The sequence below is a fragment of the Lampetra planeri genome, chromosome 32 (genome assembly GCF_965212315.1).
Source record: "Lampetra planeri chromosome 32, kcLamPlan1.2.h2, whole genome shotgun sequence".
Lineage (NCBI taxonomy): Eukaryota > Metazoa > Chordata > Hyperoartia > Petromyzontiformes > Petromyzontidae > Lampetra > Lampetra planeri.
The window spans coordinates 11,272,793-11,298,875 of NC_136138.1; the positions used below are offsets into that span (position 1 = coordinate 11,272,793).

The 26,083-nt window shown below is 47.4% G+C and overlaps 1 protein-coding gene across 4 annotated transcripts in view; it reads left to right on the forward strand.

Moving 5' to 3' along the window:
* Nucleotides 1–678: 678 nt before the first annotated feature.
* LOC144729477 (calcium-dependent secretion activator 1-like) overlaps nt 679–26,083 on the forward strand; it is a 362,783-nt gene continuing 337,378 nt past the window's right edge. The window contains exons 1-2 of one of the 4 annotated variants that reach the window (XM_078609805.1): nt 679–954; nt 2,399–3,730. In XM_078609805.1, coding sequence (XP_078465931.1) covers nt 3,152–3,730 — 579 coding nt within the window. In that variant the 5' untranslated portion in view covers nt 679–954; nt 2,399–3,151. The remainder of the gene's footprint in view (nt 955–2,398; nt 3,731–26,083) is intronic. The other 3 variants (XM_078609804.1, XM_078609802.1, XM_078609803.1) reach the window with 3 other exon arrangements.

Genomic DNA, 26,083 nt, shown 5'->3' on the forward strand with positions numbered 1-26,083 from the left:
CACTTGTACACACAGTGCAGTACACACAGTACATGTACACACACGTGTACATACAGTGCAGTACACACAGTGCATGTACACAGTGCAGTACACACAGTGCATGTACACACAGTGCAGTACACACAGTACATGTACACACACGTGTACATACAGTGCAGTACACACAGTGCATGTACACAGTGCAGTACACACAGTGCATGTACACACAGTGCATGTACACACAGTGTAGTACACAGTGTAGTACACAGTGTAGTACACAGTGTAGTACACAGTGTAGTACACACAGTACATGTACACACACGTGTACACACAGCCCATACACAGTGCATGTACACACACGTGTACACAGTACATGTACACACACGTGTACACACAGTACATGTACACACAGTGTAGTACACACAGTAGATGTACACACACGTGTACACAGTAGATGTACACACACGTGTACCCACCGCACACCACGCAGCCAACGACTCTGACCGACCGCAGTGAGCGCGTTCGTGCGGTCAGCGGCGACCCGTTTGCGGTCTTCCTCGGGGTGGCAAATTCGAGGGCATTGAAATATCAAAAAAAGGAAATAAATAAAATAAAGCTCCCCCACCACCACACCACACACAGTGGGAGAGAGAGATAGGGTGGGGAGAGGTTGGGGAGAGAGAGAGAGGGCTGTGGGAGGAGGGTCTTAGGGGTGGAGAGAGAGGAGGCAGCAGCAGCAGCAACAGCAGCTCGGAGTGAGACGATATAACGGGGAGCGCACACGCTGCTGCTGATGCTGCTGCTGCACACTCGCCACGACAGACGACACCTGCTGCTGCTGGAGCTGCTGCTGCTGATTGGTGATTGCTGCTGTTGGTGGAGCTGTCTCCACTGCCTGGCTGTTGCTGCTGTTGGTGCAGCTGTCTCCACTAGCTGCTGCTGCTGCTGCTCGTCTCTTCTCATCCCGCTGCCGGGGTGTGTGTGAGTGTGTGCATCTCTCACGATGCCTGTCAGCATTGTCCGTGTGCTGTAGTTAGTACCCCCTGCTTGCACGTGTCGCTGTTGCTGTTGTTGTTGGAGCTGTCTCCACTCCCTGGCTGCTGCTGTTGCTGCTGTTGTTAGAGCTGTCTCCACTGCCTGCTGCTGCTCGTCTCTTCTCCTGCTGCCGGGGTGTGTGAGTGTGTGTATCGCTCCCGATGCCTGTCAGCATTGTCCGTGTGCTGTAGTTAGTACCCGCTGCTTGCACGTGTCGCTGTTGCTGCTGCTGTTGTTTGGTGTTGTTGGAGCTGCTGCTCGTCTCTTCTCATCCTGCTGCCGGGGTGTGTGTGAGTGTGTGCATCTCTCACGATGCCTGTCAGCAGTGTGCTGTAGTTAGTACCCGCTGCTTGCACGTGTCGCTGTTGGCGTGGTGGCTGTCGCTCTGCTGTGCCCATGTGCTGCTGTTGTTGTGTACGAGGTTGTGCTTGACAACCTCGGATGCTGTCCGTGTCCGTGCAGACGGTGCCCTGCTGTTGTATTATTCCGCCCAATCAGCTGTTGTTGGGGTCTTCTCATCCAGCTGCTGTTGGTGGTGTGCGATGTCCTCTCTCGTCTGTGTCGACTCGCTGCTGCTGCTGTTGTTGCTGCTGCTGTTGTTGCTGCTGTAGTTGCTGCTGCTGTTGTTGCTGTTGTAGTTGCTGCTGCTGTTGTTGCTGCTGCTGTTGTTGCTGCTGTAGTTGCTGTTGCTGTTGTTGCTGTTGTAGTTGCTGCTGCTGTTGTTGCTGCTGTAGCTGCTGTAGCTGTTGTTGTTGCTGCTGCTGTTGTAGTTGTTGCTGTTGTTGTAGCTGCTGCTGTAGTAGCTGCTGCTGTAGCTGCTGCTGCTGCTGCCGTTGCTGTTGCTGTAGCTGCTGCTGTAGTTGCTGCTGTTGTTGCTGCTGTTGCTGTAGTTGCTGCTGTTCTAGTTGTTGCTGCTGCTGTAGTAGCTGCTGCTGTAGCTGCTGCTGCTGTAGTTGCTGCTGTTGCTGTAGTTGCTGCTGCTGCCGTTGCTGCTGCTGTAGCTGCTGCTGTAGTTGCTGCTGCTGCTGTAGTAGCTGCTGCTGTAGTAGCTGCTGCTGTAGCTGCTGCTGTAGTTGCTGCTGTTGCTGTAGTTGCTGCTGCTGTAGTTGCTGCTGTAGTTGTTGTTGCTGTGGGAGTGTTTCAATTCCATGCGTCGCTATCTGAGCACTCACGATGCCTGTGCCTGCTGTTCGTAGTCGCCCTGCTTGTTCCATCATTTCCACTGCTGCTGTTGGACATTCTCACTCTGCTGCTAAGCGGTGCTTGTGCTGCTGTTGACCACGTTTAAGCTGTTGAACAATGACAATTTGTTGTTGTTAATCAGCATCTGCTGATAAAGTACCAAAGTCGACTGAGCACGGCACTTTTGTTGACTTTTCCACAGGGCGCAACAGCGGCAAGGGCGACTGCTCACAGCTACAGCAGATGCAGTGTTGCACTGACACACACACACAGGCATGCTATGAGCACTATTGATTCATAGCTGTGCACACACACATCGCATTGACATACATTACATAGACATTGCAGGTTTACATTACACTGCGTACACGTGCGTACACGTAACAGCACATGGCATGTACATGCATGTGCATGACAACACGTCATATAATACACAGACAAGACACGCAGGCCACATACATTCACATTGAACGGGCAAGATAAACATTACACATGCTGGCTAGACACACACAGTGCTAAGCCACGTAGACACATGTAAGTGTTGCACTTAGAAGAACATCCACAAACAACACAGCAGCAGCACATTGCCAGCACACACGTATCAGCACCACGTGCAAGGCGACGTCTTAACAGTGAAGGGAACAGGAGGAGCACACTCGGCAAAGTGACACACAGCCTGCAACAAGCAGCGATAGAGAGAGTGTGAGTGGATCAATGAGTGACACGGCTACATAGGGAGAAGCAGCACAGGAAGCCAGCCCAGTGAGTGACAGAGACACACACGGAGGAGGAGGAGGGGTAGGAGACCCGGGGGAAGACGACGAGCAGTGACACACACACGTGGACTCCCTGGCAGGGGGAGAAGACGCACAACAGAGACACCGGGGAGACAGAGACACACGTGTACAGGGTGAGCAGGTAGGGTGTAGGAGACACACCGAGACCACAGCCCACCATGCTGGACCCCTCGTCCAGCGAGGAGGAGTCCGAGGACGTGCACGACCGACCCCGGGGGGGGGACGCGGCGACCTCCTCTGCCCGGGTCCCCTCGGCCGGCCGAGCCGCCTCGTCCCGTGCCAGCGATGCCGCCGCCTCCGCCGTCGTCCCCTCCGCCTCGGGGGCCGGGGGTCCATCTGCTTCAGCCTCCTCCTCCTCCTCGTCATCATCGGCGGCGTCTTCTGCCGCCACCGCCGCCGCTGTTGGAGTCACCGGGAAGGCGGCGGCGACGACGGTGGCAGCCGCCGCGGGCCACGTGGCCGTGAGTTTGACCTCCGGGCAGGTCACGGGGTCAGCTCCCGGGGCCGCCGCGGCCGTGGCGGTCGTGGCGGGTCCCGGGGTCGTGGCGGGCAGCCCGAGCCCGCCGCCCTCGTCGCAGGCGTCGGGGGGAGACCGCGAGAAGGAGGAGCTGGAGCGGCTGCAGAGGGAGGACGAGGAGAAGAGGCGGCGGCTGCAGCTGTACGTGTTCGTGCTGCGGTGCATAGCGCACCCCTTCAACGCCAAGCAGCCCACCGACATGGCGCGGCGGCAGCAGAAGGTGCGCGGGGCGTGTGGGGTGTGTACTGTGTGTGCTGTGTGTGAGGTGTGTACTGTGTGTGTGGTGTGCTGTGTGTGGTGTGCTGTGTGTGCTGTGTGTGTGGTGTACTGTGTGTGAGCCGTACTGTGTGTGCTGTGTGTGAGGTGTGTGCTGTGTGTGTGGTGTGCTGTGTGTGTGGTGTGTGGTGTGCTGTGTGTGGTGTGTGTGTGGTGTACTGTGTGTGAGCCGTACTGTGTGTGCTGTGTGTGAGGTGTGTACTGTGTGTGGTGTACTGTGTGTGTGGTGTGCTGTGTGTGGTGTGCTGTGTGTACTGTGTGTGCTGTGTGTGGTGTGTGTGTGCTGTGTGTGTGGTGTGTGTGAGGTGTGCTGTGTGTGTAGTGTGCTGTGTGTGTGGTGTGCTGTGTGTGCTGTGTGTGGTGTGCTGTGTGTACTGTGTGTGCTGTGTGTGTGAGGTGTGCTGTGTGTGGTGTGTACTGTGTGTGCTGTGTGTGTGGTGTGCTGTGTGTGCTGTGTGCTGAGTGTGTAAATGAGCACTTACTATGTGTACTCCTTTTGAGGTGTAATGTGTATTGTAAATTCACCGTGTGTACATGATTTTTCAAAATGCAGTGTAAATCACGTGTAGAATATGAGTGTGTGTGTAGTGTACTTGTGTGTTGTATTTGCGTAACAATTGTGTGCAGTGTGCGCACAGTCTGCGTGTGCAATTCCCAGTGTGTCATCATCATCACGCTCTTGTTTAGAGCACTCGAGTGCACGCATAAACCCACGTGCTTATAAACGTACAGTGTTGCCTTTGGGAAATTAATATACTCAAGAATGGCTGTATTTACACTTGCACACACCACCACCACCACTAGCAACAACAACGACAGGAGCGGTCGAGTAGGGTACGTATCCCCACATTTAAATACACTCATCCCTGACGGCTGTCTTCAATGCATCACGGGCAATGCATTAACAACAGCCTCCATTCGCCACTAATTGTTGACGGTCGACATCGCCAGAGCACCTGCGTCAGGCTAGGTGCACTTTGAGGCCAAGTGAAGTGTGGAAGAAGCCTTTGCCGGTCCACTGACCGAGGTGCCTGGCAGATGCCCTCTTCCTGTGCTGCCCCAATGTGCTGTCACATACACATGCAACACACGCACACGTGACATCGCAGTGCCATGCAGCTTGCATTGGTCTCACTGCCTTAATAAGGTGACTGATTTTTTTTTTCCCTTCTCAAGAGGTCTTTTGCTTTTCCCTGCTGCTTTAGGAACACCGATCAATGCACACAAGTCATTACAGCTTCTGTACTGCACCATCAGTTATCCTGATTAACATGATCAGAACAATTGGGTTTATTTTTGGGTCTGTTTGGTGGTGGTGGTAGTGGTGGGTTGAACGGCTGCTGCTATTGAGATTGTCGTAATTGGGGAGAGCGCATGATCTGAAATGATTTTGTCACTGCTCTTCCTCAAATTATGTAAAGTCATAAAATATGCATCGCTCTTAATTGGGCTACACGCACGCATGCACCGAGATGATGTGCAGCTAAGGGACCTGCCTTGTCAATATGCATGCAGTTTGCCCAACGAATTCACTAATTCTCATTGCTTACGTCTTTTATGTGATGGAGCAAAGATTGTATTTTTTGCTGAGTCAAAACCAAAGAGTCGATATTTTCTCCAGATTGCCACATCCATTGACATGGATCCCTTTGGCAGAATTTTTACATATTTATTCACCCCATGTGTTGAGTTTTTATTATGCACTATTTACATGTGTGTGCAGTCACTACGTTAGTGGGCGATATAACCACGAGTTTACACTATAATTGTGCGAAACATTGCACACGCAATAGAGTAGGGCAACAAACGTTTTAATATACTTACGGGGAAGGCAGTGCAGTTTAAACAATGGCAGAGTTTAGTAAGTGACACGTGTTTAATAATATGACACATTACCGCAACGCATCTAATGTGTACAATTTAATGTTCTTTGAACTGTCAGTTTTGTTGTGGTCGATTCGGCCGCAGTGTCGTAAAGGTTCCATCAGTTGAAGTTGTTTCATTTTTTCCTTGCTCTCAAATTGACGGCTTGCAGTGTCACTCTGGAGAGAACATTGGGCTCACATGGGGTACTTTTCAGTTTTGTATTTGCCTTTTCAAACTTCTTTCAGGTGCAAAGTGTGTAAAGACCTGTTTACTTTCCTCCCGCGTTTTAAAATAAGTTTCTTTGCCACGACGTAAGCACATACTGGAGAGTTGTTGTTTTTTTAAACCAGATTATTGTACTTATGGCATATGGAGAGTATTGCATGTATACTCTTAGGTTTTTTCGAAAAAAATCTAAGAGTATGAATCCTTGCAGTCACGAAAGCTTCAAATCTAGAAGTATTGCATGTAGACATACAATGTAGCCAAGTAGAGTCCCCCAGGCTGAAGATGGTTTTGAATGAATGAAGACAAGTTACCATACGATTACAATGTAAGATATGTATGAAACGCCTATGTTTTTACACCTAATACTGATCTGTGCAATTAGTGATCTTGTAAGCACAATATATTTTGTCTTTAGATCGTGAACATATCTTCATATACGGTATTCTGCATTAAGTTTATATATGTTTTTGTATACACAGTATTAGTTTACATGCTGACCACAGTATATATGTACAGTATATTGAAATTACAGTCGTGAATTAAATGCATAATTTCCCTGCCATTTACACGTTACATTTAATTGTGCTTCATTGTATTCATAACGTACCTTGGCACTGCTAGTTAAGTGCCCTGCGTGACATACAAAAATTGTGACAATGCAATGCACCATTTTTTTTGCATTATACCTTGGATACTGAGTGTATACTGCACTATACTGCTTACAGTGTATTGCTGGACACGATGAAGAATTATGACATCAAGATGTACTGTTTCCTCTCTGGCAGTGACAATCAACCAGTCAGTGGTTGCCAGGTTAGAGAAACACAAAGTTGGGTGTGAGGATCTTTCCTGTTATTGACAGCTCAATCAAATTGTACTATGGCAAGACGACATGGTGTTTTGATGATGAACTGGGATGATATATGTATTTGAGTATGTGTTTAGTGCACGTGTCAGAGAGAGGCCTTCAAGAATATCGGTTTTGGCACGCCATCACGCACATAGGTTTTCCCAGTGCCACTCTTTTGACACTAAAGGGATTCGTAGGTATTTCTTCTGGAAACGGTGCCATAATTCAGTCGATATATTGCCGTCCTGTGACATATAGTGACTGTCCACAAATGCAGTATTTACCTGGCAGTATACACTGTGCTGCAGTCTGTGTCGTGTCCTGGCTGTCATATCAAAGCAAATGCAAGGAGGGCCTTCTACAAGACAACATTAAAGGACTATAATGGTGAACAGACACGTGTAAGACATATTCATTACTCGTTAATGACCGAATCTGGCAATTGTTTGATAAGAGCCTTATAATAATCGTTTTGTTGTAAAAAAAGTGATTTGTAGATGTGACCTCAACTGTATGAAATCATAGTCCTGTATGACTTAATTTTACACAATTATTACCGTATGACATTCAATATCATTTTTGGGACCATGTGATTTTAATTCACGGAGTTTGACGGGTTAAGCGGTGGCGCAGTGGTTTTAGTGGACTGCACTGTGAACCTGGCCACCTGAGTTCTATTCCCAGCCGTGGTTAGCGAATGATATCTAAACCTGTCCTGGATACCCCCCCCCCACCCTTGAGAAACCCCCACCAGTGGATAGTGTGGTGGAATACGATCAAGCAGCCACTGTGGCTTACACAGCATGGTGGGGGGGGGGGAGGAAGCCCTCATATAAAAGGCTGCCTGTTTTGTTTGATTTGACATTCCACTCCAATATTTTGAGTCAACTTTTGACAACTGTGTTGTGGATTGGTGATAATAACGTGGATTCGCTCTTAGCATGATTTCTTTTTTACATTGCAGACTTTCGGTGTTCGACAAAACTACGGTATGCACGTTTTAAATTGCGGTAAAGTGAGAGTGACGGATGATTTATGGCGTGGCCCTCCATCGGTGTATTCGTCTGTGTGTTGCTATCATGAACAGCTCCCTCTTGAGTTCTCCCATGTGAAAATGTATTTATATTTTATTTGAAGTGTCTGACTTGTAATTTTCACTGTTGTCTAACAATATAATAGTTTGGCTGTGTGTAGCATGTATCATTTTCTGTTGAATAGCATGGCAACATCCTTTGATGATGACTTTTACTGCGGTGCATTTGTCAGTCCTTTAAACCATAGTAAAGGATAAGGAGCTTAGCCTTGTGCCACCATTTCACCAAACAGCCATGACAGCCTAAATCAGTGTGTGTGTGGTGCTCAACTGACTGAGAATTATATTTTTAGAGGTTACAACTCTTGATAAACCCAGCCATTCAGCTCGCCTCATAAAAATTAGGGAGAGCCTTCGTCAGTAATTGCGCCTTCCGCAGAAAGGGCGTTGAAATGTAGGTGCCTTGCGGAGTAGGCCATCCCAAGCTGATGTCAGGGCCACATTTTACTCTGAAGAACGTGCCTGCTGCCCTTAGTGCAATTAAGCTAAGTGAAGCGTAAAGGGCTTGGCCTTAAGCCACGGTTTATCAGAAGTCTTATAAAGCAATTGTTCAGTGTAATTGTTTTCAGCTGAAGTAAAACTCACTGCTGTAAATAAACAAGCAGTTACTGTTCAGGACTGTTCCTGGAGTTACTGCAACAGGGCCCCGCTATACCCAACACTCTCGGTGGCTCACAGTCACGCACTGTTAAGTAAGTTTAATGTCAATTGCTCAAATTATCTTTTGTACACTCGTTGGTGATCAAGCTGAGATCATAGAATGCATTTACATTTAGGAACTTGTTTTAATCATATGTTAGTTGCCAGGATTCAAGCCCTGCTGGGTGCCCTCTCCCCCCAAACATGGACGTTAATAACCGGAGTCCTCACAGAACAAGCTCAAAAAGTATTATTTTAACGAATGGCTAAAGTTGCTTCCATGAACTCTGTGGCATGACATTTTCCCCGGTCCTGGCAGACGTTGTTATTTTTTGAAGCTCGGACTGTCTCAAGTGTGGAAAGAACTTGAAAGCCACCGCCTCTGTATTACCAGTTCTGCTAAATCCAGAGCGAAACAAGTGATTTTGCAGAAACGCGTTTCTTGCCGTTGCTGCAAAACTGTCGGCCCTTCCGTCAGCGAAAGCTGTTCATCCCTGGCCTTGTCGCGCTGGAGATTGAAGCCGGGATCAGGGAGAGTGTTGCTTCTGTGAGCATCACGACCACTTTGCTCAAAACGGCCGATGTTTGGTGCTGGGAAAAACAAAAGCGGAGTAAAACTTGGGATTGTCTACAAAATTGAACAGCTGTCACGATGTTATTCTACAAACAAAAAGACAAAGGCGGTTGGTGCAGTCACGTTACCCTGGTGCTGTAAGTGGGAAGCGAGCGACCTGTGTTGCCGTGGCAATGCGGTCCAGTCGAAGCGAACTCAGCGTTGGCTATAAAAGTGGTGTATCCACGTTTTACTGAGTACTCGCGCTATATCACGTGACGGTTCACACCTCCGACTCCCTTGTAAACAAAATGTTCCATCTTAAGGGATTTGGCCAGGTTAAATTTTTTAATAAAATAAATGTTATTTTTTTTTAGTTGAGCAGGTCTATCGCAGAATATCATCTTAGAAGAACTTTCGCAAAAAATACTTTCGAATAAAAGACCAAGACCAGAGCGCCAACTAAATATAATGTTTATTGTTGAATTTAATGTAAAATGTAATCTTCCTGTCATCTATAAATAAATGTTTAATTGACACGTTTGGTGGTGTATTTCTGCTCGGCCCAATTTTTTTTTACTTCAGGGCACTGAAGGCGGCCCATGAAGCGAAATTGGCATGGAGATTTCAGGCTCACGCCCGAGACGACTGCCGCTCGTACTGAACAAAACACGGAGACACGGTGACGGGACGGAGGCACCTCCAGTGCATACGCGAGTTCTGTGGCTCGTGGGAAAATACAGATGTATCAAGCCATGTGGCCCCCGTGTAGCTGGGCTGAACCTGAAGCCAGTTGTGATGTCATGGGGTTAATACGCAAATGAGACGCGTGCGTTGTGACATCACTTGCTTGGTTCAGCTTCCTCGCTGTGTGTTAACAAAAAAAGCCGCACACATTAGCAAAATGCTGAACGTTCAATTTATATTTCTCAACAACAAATTAGAGACGTACATATATAGACTGGAGGAGACTCAGCAGGTTCATAATGGCTGCGTGGGTGACACAAAACGGCACGACTGATACCGTGGGTTTTTACCAATGGATTTAGGTGCCCCAACTATCTCCCTCAAGCGGGATGTTGATCAAATATAATCCCTTCGTTGGGCTTACACAGCTTGACAGCAGCAGGCTGTGTGCTATACACGGCTTGGCATCCCTTAAATGTTGTGTCTCCAGAATGCCAGCGGGTGTTCTTTTTTTTAACGAAAGCACTTCACACGGACAAGTTTAAATGCTATTTCCCATTTAACTACTTTTGCTCATAAATCCATTTACGTGAAGGAGTTGCTGAAAATACGTAACGGTATTAGCTTTTGTTTGGTGCCACGGTTAGAGTGAATTTCCTTGCAGTTTAGGACCGTTCTGAGATGCACATGCTATGTCTGTGTCCGCTCTTTATCCCCACATATTGCCAAGCGACTCTACGGAGCACTTGTCTTCCTGCGTACGAAGCAAACGACGCGTGTATATTTAGCACGCACCGTGTAAACTAAAGAAAATTAACGCATTTGTGAGTTAGCCAATTTATTGTTGGAAATGTAACAACAGAATTTGGATACTGCGTTGGCAGGACGGCACAGGCTCCGCCAATAACGAAAAACTCACCCCTTCATTCGCGCCACTTTGCCATGTTGGCGAGATGTTAAATTCCTTGCCTGGTATACAGGAGGTCGTGGGTTCGATCGCGACCCTGACATCTGTATAATTGGAGTCTGCATGTTCTCCCTGCGGTCGCGTGGATTATTCTCTGGGTTTTACGTTTTTTCCCTCCACATTTAGGAACATGCGTTTAGAGTAGTTGGCTGCTATACATTTCCACGTGATAATCCACTTCATTCAGCTATCACTTGTGATAGCCAGGTCGCTTCTGAAAAAGAGTGATCTAGATCTTTGGGCCTAATCTGATCAAATAAAAAATAGTTATAGCAACAATAAATAGGAGGCCGATGTTTTTCAGGAAATCGCCCTTTTTCAGAACAAAAAGCACAGAGAGATGTGTTGATGCTACATTTGAAGATTGAAATTTCCACTGGGGGGTGTCTGAGGAAGGTGGTTGAACACTGAACACTCTAGATGTTCACTTGTACTCAAACTGTACAGGGGTCGATGAAACCTGTTGTTTCACACAGACGCCAAACACACCGTTCAAGTGGACATTTTAGACGATTTATTGCCGCTCATTTCAACAGATTCGATTGTGTAATTACACACAAGCTTGCTGCTGTGCTTATTTACGATAGTTGTAAATTCCATGCAATGTTTCATGAAAGTTAGCTCTTTATAATAATACAAATACATTATCATCAGCCATAATCTGTCCACAATTGAGGTGCGATATTGTTTTCCTGTCAGCGTGAAGTAAAATACGTCTACACATTTCTGTACCATAAACTGGTCCCCAATCTAGAGTGACGATATCCACAGTGGTGCTACCTGGTCCAAGAGTTGTCATTTCCATGAATGCGAAGAGCAGTGCGTTTTTGAAGTGTGATGTCTGCAACTTTAATTGTCTTCCTTTGAAAAACGTCTGATTCCTGGCACATATGACATACGTAATGCCTTGCAGTTCTCCATAAATTCCTCCACTGCAGTAATTTCAAGGTTCTTTCTCCTCTGTCACGTGTTATGGTTCCACCTTTATTCACAGTGAATTGCCAATTATTAACCTCATTGTTGCTGCTCTCATGATGTGTGTCCCCCCCCCCCCATTGCTTACTCGATAACATATTCCATCACTTGTGTATTGTATTCTCTGATGTATTTTCCGAATCGTTTTACGGAGTTCTGGACATTCAATATTTTGCTTTGCATCTCCCGGACGTGTCTTTCGTGGTTTGACACGTTTCTTTCTCGTTAGCGCCGTTAATTTATCCTCCTCCTCCTCCCCCTGACTTTCCATGCAACTGTCCATTCGGGTTTTCGGCCAGCAAGGACACATCAAAATAATGAACACGCTTTTTTCAATCAAAATGGAATCTAGGAAATTGACATGAATGAACCAGAATAGAAACGAGATTGACGTCTTTATAACGACCCCGCACCACATTGCACAGATATCCCAGTCCCCAACAAATTCAATGCAGGATGGTCCAATGCATGTTCTGCTTAAGCATTGATAAAGATAGTGCAATGGTAATTGCAGTTAAAAGCAAAATAGCGAATGCCAAAATACTACGTCAGAAGGTAGCCTCGATACTAATAAATAAATAAACCACAGTCATCATACGCATACTGTGTCCATTTGTCGATCCACTGCTGGATGAATGCCTCCCCCACACCACGTCGGTCATAGAATTGCGTTCCCAGCCCTCGCCAGGACTGGTCGTTGCGAGTTGATGAAGGGGAAGGCCCCGGGGCCAGATTTCACTCGGCATGGATGTTAGCGCCGGCTAAGGTTCGTAGAGCAGTGGGCTAACCACGACACCGCCACTCCCCCAGACGTGTATAGTGTATGTCGGCGTAATTGCTTGTGTTTGTGTTATATTTTGGTGCTTATTTGACCCCTCTAAATGGCATTGTGCAATTAATTTCGACCAAATTTAATGAGTACTGTTGCTCTCTGGGCTCGGTTAAATATGCACGCAATTACCGTCAGTTTTGTTTAATTATTTCTCCCCCCCCCACTTACAGTTGCAATAAGTGTGTTAACTGATTCATGTTGAGAAAGCATAAACAACTGCTGCATTGGACGATTATCATTAACAGCTTATTACATCTACCAGGGTGAACCCAGTAAGTTAAACGAAGTGGAAGGTAATACAAATGTATGTAATTAAGCTTCTTAAAATAATTTAATTGCCATGTGGTTATTGGTTTGTTTCAGTGCATGTTTTTCATTAATTGCATCAGCTTGAAATATTCTACCCACCTGTACGAAATGGGGTCTTGGACCAAATCACCCAGAATGCACCCAAACTCGTGTGACCTCACGAGTTAAGCAGGCTTTAGTGTGCATAGTACCTGAATGTGTGATCACCAAGGACAATCGGGTTTGCTGTAGGAGCTGTGGGGCAATGTGGAGGGCAGAAGAGGGCAGTTAAGCAAAATCCTCCGTTGTACTCTTACCGTACTTCCATGCTCCCACATCTGCGCTACCCTCCTTCACCGTGCCGCACTGGCGAGCGAATTTTGATCTCCCCACGATTCGCACGCCAGGGGGGGGGGGGGGCATGATCCAGCGGTGGACTGACAAAGCGGTTGAGCGTGTGCATCAAGTGGTATACCCCCCCCCCCCAGATGGACGATGAGTAACATTGCCAGTTTTGACAGGGACATGCGAGGGTGGTGCAGCGCCTTGTTTATAATCTGCATCTTACCAGGATCATGCGCTTAGGGCAGTAAATCCAGCATAATTACCCGTCCACGCCCCGGCAGTGTGAAGGGCAAGCTGTGTAACTCTCGGAGCCACAAATCATGAAAATAGGAGTCCGTCGGCAAACACTCGCATCTGGCCACTTATATTCTGTAATCATCGTCTAATTTGACACTGATGTTGTGAGTGTAAACTTTGACCCTGTGGGTCAAAGATGTGGGCGAGGAAGAAAATTGCCGTTTGCTATTAAAAAGGTGGAAATATGAAACGTGCAACGGAATTAAAAATGAGATTGTGAATGGTTTTGGCAAGGAGAGAGAATACAAATTGGATGCTTTGTCAAATGAATTTTGATGCATACAACTCTTACAATAAAATGCCAGGGTTATGTATCAAACAGAAAAGCTACATTGCCCATTCCAGAAAGAAGTCACGTAAAGCTGTTATTCAAGAGTGACTTTGTTGTGTTTATCGGTGTGCCATTTGCACAGAAGGTATAGCCAAGGTCGATTTAAGCAGCGGAACAAAAAAAACACAAAGCAGAGTAAACAAAAATCACTTTGTCCTGAGACTGGCCTAAAAATGAATTTCACGAACCAGACAAAGTGGCCTCGGCCTGGATTCCTATGGCAGGCAGCCTTGCCGAACAAAGCCAGCAGTCGTGGAGCACTGTGGCTCCGTCGTGTTGGGCCTTGTGAATGCCTCTCCTCCTCTGGGAGCCTTTCAACCCGGCCGTGATGTCATAGGGTCCTTGTGGAAAAGGCGTACGGGGGGGGGGCTGAATGGCGTCTCATACTTGACGTCTACTTGAAGGGCTGCGGTTTTTTGTTAAGTGTCAAAAAAAACCCAGGGTGGATATTGTAAAAATTGTCATATTTTAGTTTGGCATTGGGAAATGTAAGCCAAGCACATGTGAAAACCCCTTGTTTAAACACATTACGGTCACTTGCCCCTTATCAGCGGGAGGAAGGGAGCGGAAGGGGGGCGGGAGTGTGACAGCGGGAAGGGGATTGAGCTCAGGCCTGCGCAGCTCTTGAAGGTTTGGGATTATAAATAAACTGTGCCGGGACATCCTTGAGAACAGCACGGCACAGCTTTGGTTCCGCTTCCCAACGGTTGTGGAAACAGGGCATTAAAGCTCTCCGCGTTCGAAAGCAATTGATACGTGAGATACAAGAGCTTCCTAATGCACTCACGCATCTAATGCCTTAGAGAACGGCGTGTGTTCCTTTGCCGGTGCCGTATGCGGGCTCTGGGTGTTTCCACAGCGTTAGAGATGTACCCCGTTTGACTTTAAGCATCCCGTGGCCAGATCCAGCGTGGACGCCAGCGAGCGTGTGGCGCAAGTTGCCACGTTTGGCCCTGGAAACGGTTGTGGAGTCGCGTTCTTGAACTGCAGTTACACTCACGCCATTGGCATCATCAGCAGCTGCATTCTGTCCGCTGCTAGATGAAGCCCCCCCCTGCCACGGTCCAGCAATGCAGCGACCCATCAAGCATCTGCACAGGGGGTGATTTTTAATCGCTCCATCCCGTGTGGTTTACCTCGATGTTGTTATATACATCCACATTGTGTTGTAATGAGGAGAGTAATGCGTGCGACCTAACTCGATGTCTAAACTGCTCAGCAACTAAAGAATTTGTAAACACACTTTAAGATCGTTTTTTATGTTGTAAGTCTATATAATGCAAATCTAGCTTGTTTTGACGTTGCACTTTTTAAGCTTCTTAAAGTATTGCTTTTGCCTACATACTTTACTTCTCAACTAGCTGCCCTCCGACTGGTGGCATCACCATCCCCAGGTTGGGCGTGCTGGGAGCGGTGGAGCACACCAGCGGTGTGGCGATTGAGAGGTGCAGGAGGACACAGAAGGGATGATCTCGTCATCGAGGAGCATAGACCATTGCCACACAAACTCCGGTCATCCTCGCAGCAGCAGTGGCGGCGTTTGACTCGCCATCGAACAAAGGCGGTCACCGCATCGCACGCTTTCGGATGCGCTGCTGCGGCCGTCTGGAATGCTCTTCCTTCCGATATTATGAAGCCGCTTGAGCTACGCACTTTTAACTCCAGATTGAAAACTCATTTCTTGAGAACTGCTTTTTGTGATTCGTTTGTTGTCCTCCCCCCCCCGCACCTCCGATTAGCACGGTTGGTTACGTACGGTGCGAAAGAAGTTCAACGCACATATGTACAACACGGCCAGACACTGCCACTCGCTTTCTCGCTGCCTCGTTTAATCACGAGGGCGGACGCCCAGATTCTGGCCCGAGGTTTTGGTGGACGCTGGCTCCGTCTGTTTTGATGTGAACGTCACGAGCTTCTCATGAGCCCAACAGCCACCCCACCAGGGTTCAATTTACACTTCACGCTATGGAAAAATAATGCATCGCCCCTGCACATTGCAGCACCGACGTACACAATGACGACGGGTCCTGTGTACAGTTAATTGAATGATTGATAATTCCGCGCGACGCTCGCGTTAAATCTTATGAGCCGTGCTCGCGATGCGCACACTCCGTAAACCACGGCCGACTCCCGCACGTTGGAATTCAAATACATTTCTCGGAATTGTCCATGTCCAAGGGAACAGGTGGCGTGACATTGACGAAAGCGCCGGTGCAAAATGCGCAAGAGAGTGCGTGCTGCTCTCCGCGGAGAAGAATGTCCGTGAGGATTCACGCCGTCCTCTGGCTGTGGCAGGCAGGCAGCTTGCTCGTGCGTGCGTGCGCCTGACAAGCTACAAGCCGCCTCCAGGGCACGTTGCATCACATTGTGTTGGTGGCCGCATATACACGCTATCCGACGTGACCTGATACATTGTCCTCTCTTGTTCCGCGGAACCGATTCGAACCCTAGCTAATTAAACGCATCGTTCCCCGCCTTGTGTTGATGTACGACCATCATGCAGCAGAAAATATTGTATCGGCTGGACATCACAGGCCCCCATTGAGTGGGAATTGTTACTGAGCTTACGCAATATTCATGATTTACTGTTGGCACGGGTTGTGTATTTAGCTTAATGGTGCTGTGATAGATTACTTGACTTGGCATGGAGGAGTCACCACTTCAGTTCCAGGACTGGGGGAGTGAACGGTGTTTGTTCTATGAAGATACTCATCCTTGCCATAGGGATGTGGAATGTTCTCTGTGGCTCAGGGCTGCCAGTGGATGTGTACATGTCAATCCCCTGCTGGATGGGGGCCTGCCCATGCCACGTGTTGGATGCGAGTATGATTTGACCATACTTCACGATGCTGGTCAGTGAGGGTTGGTGAAGATGGGCAACATAGACATTGGAGCATGGTACAGTATAGCAATTAATTTTAATGAAGTTGAATATGCATACAGTACAAGCTAATGCTTGCTTGAGTATTGAAGACATAATTTTTTTTAAACACACTTGCACATTTTCATTAAGTTGCAAAGGTTTGTTGAATGCTTTGCGTGGTTTGGCTGTGGTGTTCAGGAATCCACGGGGGCATGAGTTGGCATTGCTGAATGATCGTGCGCTCCGAAGCAATCTGAGCTCGCCTGCTGGAATGTTCAGGAGCGTATTCTCACTTGTGTAGCTGCGCTCAGGATAAAATGAATATATTTCAGGACACGTGCTTCGCCTTCTTGCCACCTTATTGAATGGTCAGGTGTGTTAATTGATGAGCGAGTGCATGTGTTAGACCTTAACATCAGACTCAATTATCCAACAAGAGAACAATGGTATGCGTTGGGATCATCTGTGGCACGATCGCTCTTCTCTCCGACCGCTTTGTAGGAAAATTTAAATACTTATTGAAAAAAAACCAGAATTTGCATTCCAACCTTTGCATTATCCACAGTGTTTTACTACATTTTAAATATACCTTCGCCTGTGCCCAGACTCTTTAACGGAACGTGAAATCGTGCCTTGGCAACAATTAGAATCATTAGATGGGGCTTTGTGCCGCGATTTGTGGCGGCAGTTATTAAGGTTCGCTGTCGAGCGGCTTCCCGTTAACACGGGAATTCGTACAAAAAGGTTGGTTTCCGGCGATATTTGTAAATGCCAGCATTTTTTACGCGTGGAAGTGGGACAGAATTAGCAAAGCGCGAGGCTCATTACGGCGTCAACGTCGCACCCCGGGTCCTGTGCATTCCGTGCGCTTGTAGGCAATCGGTGGTTGACGTTGAGCTGCTGGTGAAGAAGCGCTACAAAGACGGCCTGGCAGTGCGGTGCTCGAGTGGTCGTGCAAACTCGTCGGCTCGTCTCCGCGCTGCTGTGTTGTGCTGAATTAAGTGGGGAAAACATGGGTTCAAATGAATGTTTATGTTCTATGCAGTTATTGGAGATTAGGGCTCGCTGAGCTCGTCATCAGGTCGTCGTTTTCTTGGTTCTTTCGGTAAAGTCACGTAGAAGGGAAATAATAAAATAAAAACTATGTTTAATTAAATTTGTATTATTTCCCTTCTACGTGACTTTACCGAAAGAACCAAGAAGATGAATCCCTGCAGTTACGAAAGCTTTAAATCGAAAAAAATAATTCAGGTCGTCGTTTTTGAGAAGCTGCCTCTTGGCAGTGCTCACTTATTTCCTCTTGACGTGAGCTTCAGCCTCCCCCCCCCTCGTGAGCCACCCGGCCACTTAACAATAAACTTTCTCAAGTGGCATCACAAGGAGGAATTATTTAACCAAGCGTGAGTTGTCACTTTGCATCTGAATCGTGCGTATGTTGAACTTGCTTCAGACCAACGTACGTAGCCAACATCACTAATCGGAGGCGTGGGGGAAGGACAACAAACCAAACACAAAATGCAGTTCTCAAGAAATGAGTTTGGGTCAATAACTATGCCTTTCGTTAACTTGGCGTTGCTTTGATTTCCTACCCCCTACGTATGCTTGCAGATGGCAACACGTCACAATCTCTCGTCGGGTACGTTGCACGGGTGCCCGTGCCTCTTCACGGGGCACTTGCGCCCGTGATGCTTCTGCGTTGACGCCTGCCGCAGGTGATGGGCGCGGGGAGTCATTAGCGAGACGGCGGTGCATCCTCTTCTGAAGGCACAAACTTTACGGAGGGCGCATGAGTTCCCGCGTTGTGAAGAGGAGGACAGCGCTACAATCAATGGGCAGTTCCCAATGGGACGCTCCGTTTGTTGTTGTTGCTGCTGCTGCTGCGTTGAGTGGACTCGAGTGCGCGTGATTAATTCATAGGAGGAGGTTGGCTTCAATCAGTTGTGCTCGGCCACGTCTTGATCAATGTTTGCGTAGTTCTACGCAACGGTGTCAGATGTAATACTTCCCGGTTTAAGTTTGAAGGGGGCCCACACGGTGTGGTGAGTTGCCCCGGGCCCCGCGCCCCCCTCCCATGGACGGCCCTGTCCCCACCCCACCCCCCTCGTATTTGAACGTGATAGTTGGAAGTGTCTATACTGTAATTCGGTAGCTATGTATTTGTGTGTGTCACAGAGAAAGACCAGATTACTAAAAACACGTTATCAACGCAAGGTTTTGGGGGATGGGTGCGTCTTTAGGTTTCCAAAGCGTCTTGTAATGCAGTAAGCAAAGGAAAAAAAAATGTTAGGGGCCGATTAATTTGGGGGTCCCAAGACATCTGGACCATCCCTGGTGCTTGTTTAGGGGGTCGATTAATTTGGCGGTCACAAGACATTTGGACCACGCCTGGTCGTGGTGGAGTGCGTGCGCCGTGCAGCTGTGAAACCCGAGGTGGCCAGGAGGTGGCAGCCCACCGGATGGGTTGCTGACATTTGCACGGACTTCTCAGTGTTATGTCCAGGGACTCCTCTGCTTACGAACGCGTTATGTTCCAGAGGTCTGTTCGTAAATCGATTTATTCGTAAGTCCAACTTTATTCCTGTCGATTCCAAACGTGTTGTACACTAAATATGGCAAGAGTGTAACAGTGCAGTGTGCAGTGGCCAAATCGTTTTCTTGCCCGTGGAAATAATAAAAGCGCACATTGCCATCGCTAGGAAATGAGGTCTGGGTGTACGGTCTCTGCCAAAGGAGTCGTCGTTATCACGACCTCGCAAATAGCCGGTTTGCCGCGACGGGTTTGCTCCCTACACCGCCACGTGCATCGTGCAGAGCGATAACGTGATAATACGGCGAACGAGATTCGTGCAGGCCGCAAAGATGTCGTGACGTGTGCATTTGCAAAAATCCCAAGTCTGGGCACGCGTTGCAAATGTCCCCCACCCGTGCAACATCTTCTTCTCCGCAGCGTTAACGCCGAGGCAGGAAATTGTCGTCTCTCTGCGTTTTTGCGCAATAATTGCATTAAACGAACGCTTGTGTGGCGTTGTGTTAATAAAACGAGTGCTCTTTACCCAGCGGTGACCCGGAGAGTTATAAAATATTCAGGGGACGCTTGCTGTTTTCACATTTCTGCGGCACAAATCTCCTTTCGAGATAAAACTGCGGGTGGACTGGGCTGGCCACACCTGCCAAGAGTGATGTTTGTGAATTTCTCTGAATATAAATAGTTTCCCTCCCCGTGCTGCATAAATGGGCCACAATTTAAATCTTTAAAGTGTAAAATTGGCCCATGGCAAACAGTTATTGTGTGTCCGGTGTGTAGTACTACAGCAATTTAACACTTGTAATGCATTCGTTACTTTAGCAGTCGTAATATAATCAGATGTTAAAGATTAGTCCATTCGTGAATTATTGCACAATTTGGTAGAGAAAACATAATGTAACTCAGCGGTCGGTTAATATATGAATATTTAACTTTGTTGTTGGCATGGGTTGGTTATGACAGATGACGAAAATGTTTTTTAAAATATATATAATGAGACACTCACGGAAATGGCATTGACCTAAAGAAGCGTTTATTTTAATGTTTCACATTCATTGACCTACATATGGTACTATATATAGATACGGGGGGGAGAGATGGTGTCGTGGTATCAGCACACTCACCGTGTTGCGAGTCTTTGCTATCCCCCGTTTGGTTCCTGGCCACAGCTCGCATCGGTGGCAAAGTGATGCTTGAACCGGTACTGGGCTGATTCTTCCACTTCCGTCAACAAGAGCACCACACTGACCAATGCGGTGCAGTATGGTCAAACAACTGACACTGTTTAAAGCTATCATCCACAATTGGATTGTCAAAGGGCTGTCAATGTGAAAGCAACAGTAGTCATAATATAATTAATTAAATGCCGTATGATACACTTTAGATGTTCATTTGGTAAGGATTGAGATTTTATGCTGGAATATATCAACTTGAACACTTTATTGAAATCATGAGAGAGGAAACAGTCGGGTTTCTGTGGACATTCTAATGTATCATCCATAGCCATGATCTATCTACGTTTGGATGAAAACATTCCCAAGCCATCAGCACACCAGCCGATCTCATCGCTTCCTCTAGCTCCTGCACACCAGCTGATCTGATTGCTCCACATTCACGGTGGACGTACTCTCAGGCGTGCTTCACTCCTGTGGCTGCCACACGTCCTGCCCAAGCCAGCTGACTTTCCTCCATGCCTCTAACTTGCGTGCGTTCTCTAATCCATGCGATCCTTCGCCTGCCTCTCGTCCTAATTCCACGCAAGCACCTCTCCACGCTTCGTCGGTCACCGCGTGCGGCTGGACCATAATCAATGTGTGGAAGTGACTTGTGGTGTTGTATGGATTGGTATTGATGATGAGAAGGGGTTTTTTTTGGCCTCCCTTCTCAATAAAAGGAAAGTTTCTCCTGTCGATGCGTCTCTGGAGAGCCACCCAAAGGATGTCTGAGGGTCAGCCATGCCGAGACTCGGTGCGGGGTCGAAGTATGAAAGTGCATTTGCGCCGAGTGTAACACTATGAGACCGCGTCTTGATGCGTGCCAACACTTTTGCCTTTTAGATACCACGTTTGTAAAACACGCGTGACACTTTTAGTGCACTCACATGGTTGAGAACATCGCATAGCACGACACTTTTCATTATTCATCCTAATGGTTGCAGTTATTTCTCTAGCTAAAAAAAATAATCAAATATTCGGTCAACTCAAGAGGTGTTTCATGATTATTGACAGCCATGTTCTTTCCACTGCTTGATGAAGGTCTCTCCCAGCCACTTGCCATCACTCCCGCGGTGTCACAATCTTATCCTCTGCACAGGAGGCGATTCCATTGCGCCCTCGTCACGCTGGCCGCCATCCTGCCAGCCGTGCGCCGCCCTTTGGCTGCCGCTCGTCCATTCGTCTTAAACCCATGGCCACCGTCTCTTGCGAGTGGATTGCGTCGCGTGCCTTTCACGTGCGCATGTTCCCTGATCCGCGTGCTCCTCTTCACGTCTCTGAATGTAATTCCAAGCACGTATCTCTCCTCTCTCATGTTAGTTTGAAAACATTGTTTGTCACGCCAGGCAATACGGCCTTAAAATAGAGTTGAATGCAAATTATTGCCAAAGTGGCACTCTGGTTTGGACATATAGCTCGAAAGCCAAAGGTCGCAAGGTCATTTACTTCTTATCCAAGTCAGGAATGATCTCAGACTGTCATCTGTCTGAGGTCGATAAATCGACGAGCACTTTCTGGGAAACCGTCAGCAGTCATCATATGTTCAGACTGGCGCCTACCATGGGAAAGAGGAATTTCCACCATTGCCTCAAACCCACTGGCAAAGATGAGTGCTACCCAATTGCACATTTGAGCAGAAACAACCAGTGCCAGATTATCCTAGTAGCAAAAGTAGCTACATATGCTACGGGCTCCGCACTTTCAAGGGCCCCGCGCTAAATTATTTCAAGCTATCAATTCCGGTTCAGTTACTCTGCACTTGCTCTATTACTATAGTACTATACTGCCTTCAACTTTTGTGGACGACTGGGTGTTTGAGGTTAGCAATTTGTCGTATTATCTGGCTGTATAGCAAATGAAAAAATACAATTACTTTACTATGCAAGTAAAACAACGCATACTTTATCTTCAATTCAATGCATATTTCTGCACCGTGACTGTGAGCATCCGTACAAATATCAACAAAATTCGAACACATTCGTCAATAACACTGTGGCCTTAGAAAGAAAAAGGTATCACAGGAGGTGCCCTTTCAAGCCAGCGCATAGAGAGGCCAGACAGAGTGAATATGAAATACTTTTTCTTTATTTTAGTTCGCGTGGTTGGTTTTTATTGATGGTTGTTTTGTGCACCGATTCCAATGCAGCAGCATCACCGAATAATTGTATTGGTGCCTGTGAGTTGTGGTTTGCTATCCATTTGTTCATCCTAGCTTCACACACATGCTCTGCCTGGTGCAGTCGTGCATGCCTGCAATCTAGCAATTTGTAGGTGACATTGGTGGTCCATCTAGAGACGCAGAATCCAAGACGCACCCAACCCACAGTGGCTGCAAGAGGTAATAGAGCAAGGAGGTTTGTGAAGTCCTGTATCTGTGTGGCGTTTTTAAGTGTTATCCATTCACTTTGTGTGGGTTTTAACTGGGCATTCTGTTTACCTCTTCACATGCAGCAATACCACGCTTACATAACTGGCCAAACATCCCGAGGGCGTTGTATTTTCTGTCTCACTTTCATGGCTTAGAAAATTGTTATTCATGCCCACTCTACACAAACGCTATGGAACAATCAACATAAATCTCGAAGCCTTGCATTCCAATCAGCAAACTATTTTTATTTGATGAATTAAAAAATATAAGCGTGCCTTGACAATATGAGTCACGGTTCTGCATTATATTAATATTGCACCTTTGGGTGTGTTTTTGCTGTTATTTAATCAAGACCATAGGATGATTCAGCACAATGTGGATTTCTGAAAGAAATAATCACCTGCGATATATTTCACCATCCTTTGAAACTGGCAGCAGTAATTTAATACTACTACAGCAATAATTTTCAATCGTTTATAATCATTTGGAAATTGTAACTTCTTGCAGATGCTAAATAGTTGTTTGGGAATTAACAAAATTGTTAAGCAAGTAAGCATATCAGGAATTCGTTTGGGTCATTATTTATCATCTAAATAATGATACATCGTTTATATTGAAGGAAAAATATTAATCGCCTATAATTAATGACAACAATTAAAGACAAGCCGCGTTAGTGCAGACAGTGACCATGCAAGCCCAGCAATGGACCGTGTAGCAAACAACTGCAGACTGCTCGGATTCACCAGAGGTGGAAATTAAAAACGGCACCGACTCTTCACTTACTACAGCAACTTTGGCTGTAACGGTGCCGCCTGCAGACGGAAGCTTGTGTTGCCTCCGAAACGTCGTGATTTAATTTAGTTGTTTTCATTTATTTAATTCAATTTTTTACCGACGTGACTTTACCGAAAAAAACAGAGTATGATTCCTTGCAGTCACGAAAGCTTCAAATCTAGAGTTGACTCTCTCACCTGCAGCCCTCTCCACATTGGCGTCTCGCTCATGAACATATTTACATACGTACGAAGAAGAATGACAGCATAGTTTGTTTTAAAGCTTAAGTTATAACTTTCTAAAATGGCTAGAATCCAATGTGGTGCGACAAAAATTATAGCATATCTGAAACTAAATTATGAAAGTTAAAACCGCTTATATGGGTGATTAATTGTTTTCAGTGATGGGGTTCTAACGCTGTATGCTAACGCCTATGGAGCATGTTGAGAACGAGATGTTGATAGTTTCGTGTGAATTAGACACAGACTCACATTGTGTTTCGTGCTGCTACTCCCCTAGGTCGACTCGGCCTTAAATGACGACTTGATGTGGCGTGTAAACATTTACATTGGTGGGGGGCGGGGGGGGAAGCGTGGACTATTCTGCAGCTCGACACAGCGACCCTGTGCGTTCGCCGTGCCGGCCTCACCAATAGGTGCTCGCTAACAGCGCTTGCCACAACGGTCTGCCAAAGAATATATGTGGTGGTGGTGATGGAGGCTGGGGGAGCGGTAGTGTAGCGGTCAGCGTGGTGTGCTACGAACCCGGCGACCCGAGTACGATTTCCGCTCACGGCCAACACCAGTGACCATTATCTGAACCGGTTCTGGGTCTCCCCTAGGTCGACTCAACCTCAAATTAGTACCTGGTGCGGTGTGTAAAAACGTCGCCACTAGGGAGACAAATGCGGCCGGCCGTGGTGCTGACCACCCACCCCCTCGTGTGCCATTCCAGCCTTCATAGGTGCTCGCTAACAGCACTTGCCCCAACAGTCTGTTAAGCCTAGACGAAGGATCTTTGGCTTTGGAGGCGGGGGAGATATCTGCGTGCGTCTTTGTTGTGGACGTGTACGACAAGTGGCATCGATGCGCCGAAAATGTCGCCACGCATTTCTCACGCCCGCAAGTCGGGGAGGTGCGGTGCGCGTTTCGTGTGGACGCGCTTCACCTCGCCCAACAAAAGCGCAGCGTCTCGGCATATTGGAAAGCGTTCGGTTGATGCGCCGGCAGGCGATGGGGACATTACAGCACAAGGTTTCCCGTGGCGGATGATGTACGGTCCGTGATGATGTCGCGTGATTCAGGGCACACCCGGCGCGCGGAGGAGGGGCGCTGGTTCGCGAGGTGTTCCACGGCAGCGCATGCCTGGAGCCCAGCTCTCTCTCTCTCTGCCTGCCAGTCCACTGCTGGATTGTAACTTGCGAACGTACGTATGTTGAACTTCTTTCGCATCGTACGTAGCCAACCATGCCAATCCGAGGTGCAGGGGAAGGACAACAACACTAAACACACTAAGTGGATTGAGGGCCTCCTCGCGCCGTGCGGGACTTTAGAGGAGTTGATCAATGCGGGTGAGCATAGACGTTGGAACATACTACAGTACAACAATGGATTATGCCACATTACCCTCTGTTACCCACAACATAGTCCCCACAACCGACCGTGTCCATCCGCTGCTTGCCGAGCTGCATTGGCTTCAGGTTGCCGAACGAATTCCTTATTAGGTTGCCCTCATTACACTCAAAAGTGCTTGCCACAATAAACCACAATACCTTGCTGATCTGGTCAAGCAAACGCCGGTCATCCTCGTAGCGGCTTTTGGCTTACCATCGAACAAAAATAGTCACCGCATGGCGTGCTTTCGGATGTGCTTTTGCGGCCGTCTGGAATGCTCTTCCTTTCAATATTAGGAAGCTGCTGAAGCTATGCACTTTTAAATCTAGATTTAAAACTCTTTTTTTGTTTTAAACCGTTTTTTGTGTTTAGTGTTGTTGTCCTTCCACCACAACTCCAATTAGCACGGTTGGCTACATACGGTGCGAAATAAGTTGAACATGTATACATACAGCAGCCTGTAACGCCTGTTTAATGCATAACAGTTGCCCATCCAAGCACCATCCGGCCTTAAATCCTGAGATGCATTCTGGGTGATGTGGTCACAGTGTTATTTGTAGTCGAACTTTATTTGATGTCACTGAGGTGCGAGCACTCGACTCGCAAGGTTGCCGGTTAAAATCCTGGTCAGAGCGAAGCATTGCCAGCGGGATTGTTTCAAGACAAGCAAACTTTGGATCGGTCTCGGCATGCAGTGTCTCATCAGCAGTCAGCCACGCTTGAATCAATGCTGATGAACTGCCGCTCTTACAGGCAAGGGCCTTCTGCCCTTGTGATGTGAGGGTCCTAGTTTGACGCGACATTATATACGACACTTCACTCAAAACAACAATCGGCAGCGTCGTTGTGGGAATAATAAAACAGATGTGCAGGCAATGTGGTCCAGCGCTTGCTTCTCTTCTCATCAAGGGATATATTTTACGGCCGTAAACTTTTCACGCGTAAGATAACTCTGCGAATACAAAGTTCTCATTGTTGTTGAGAGATAAG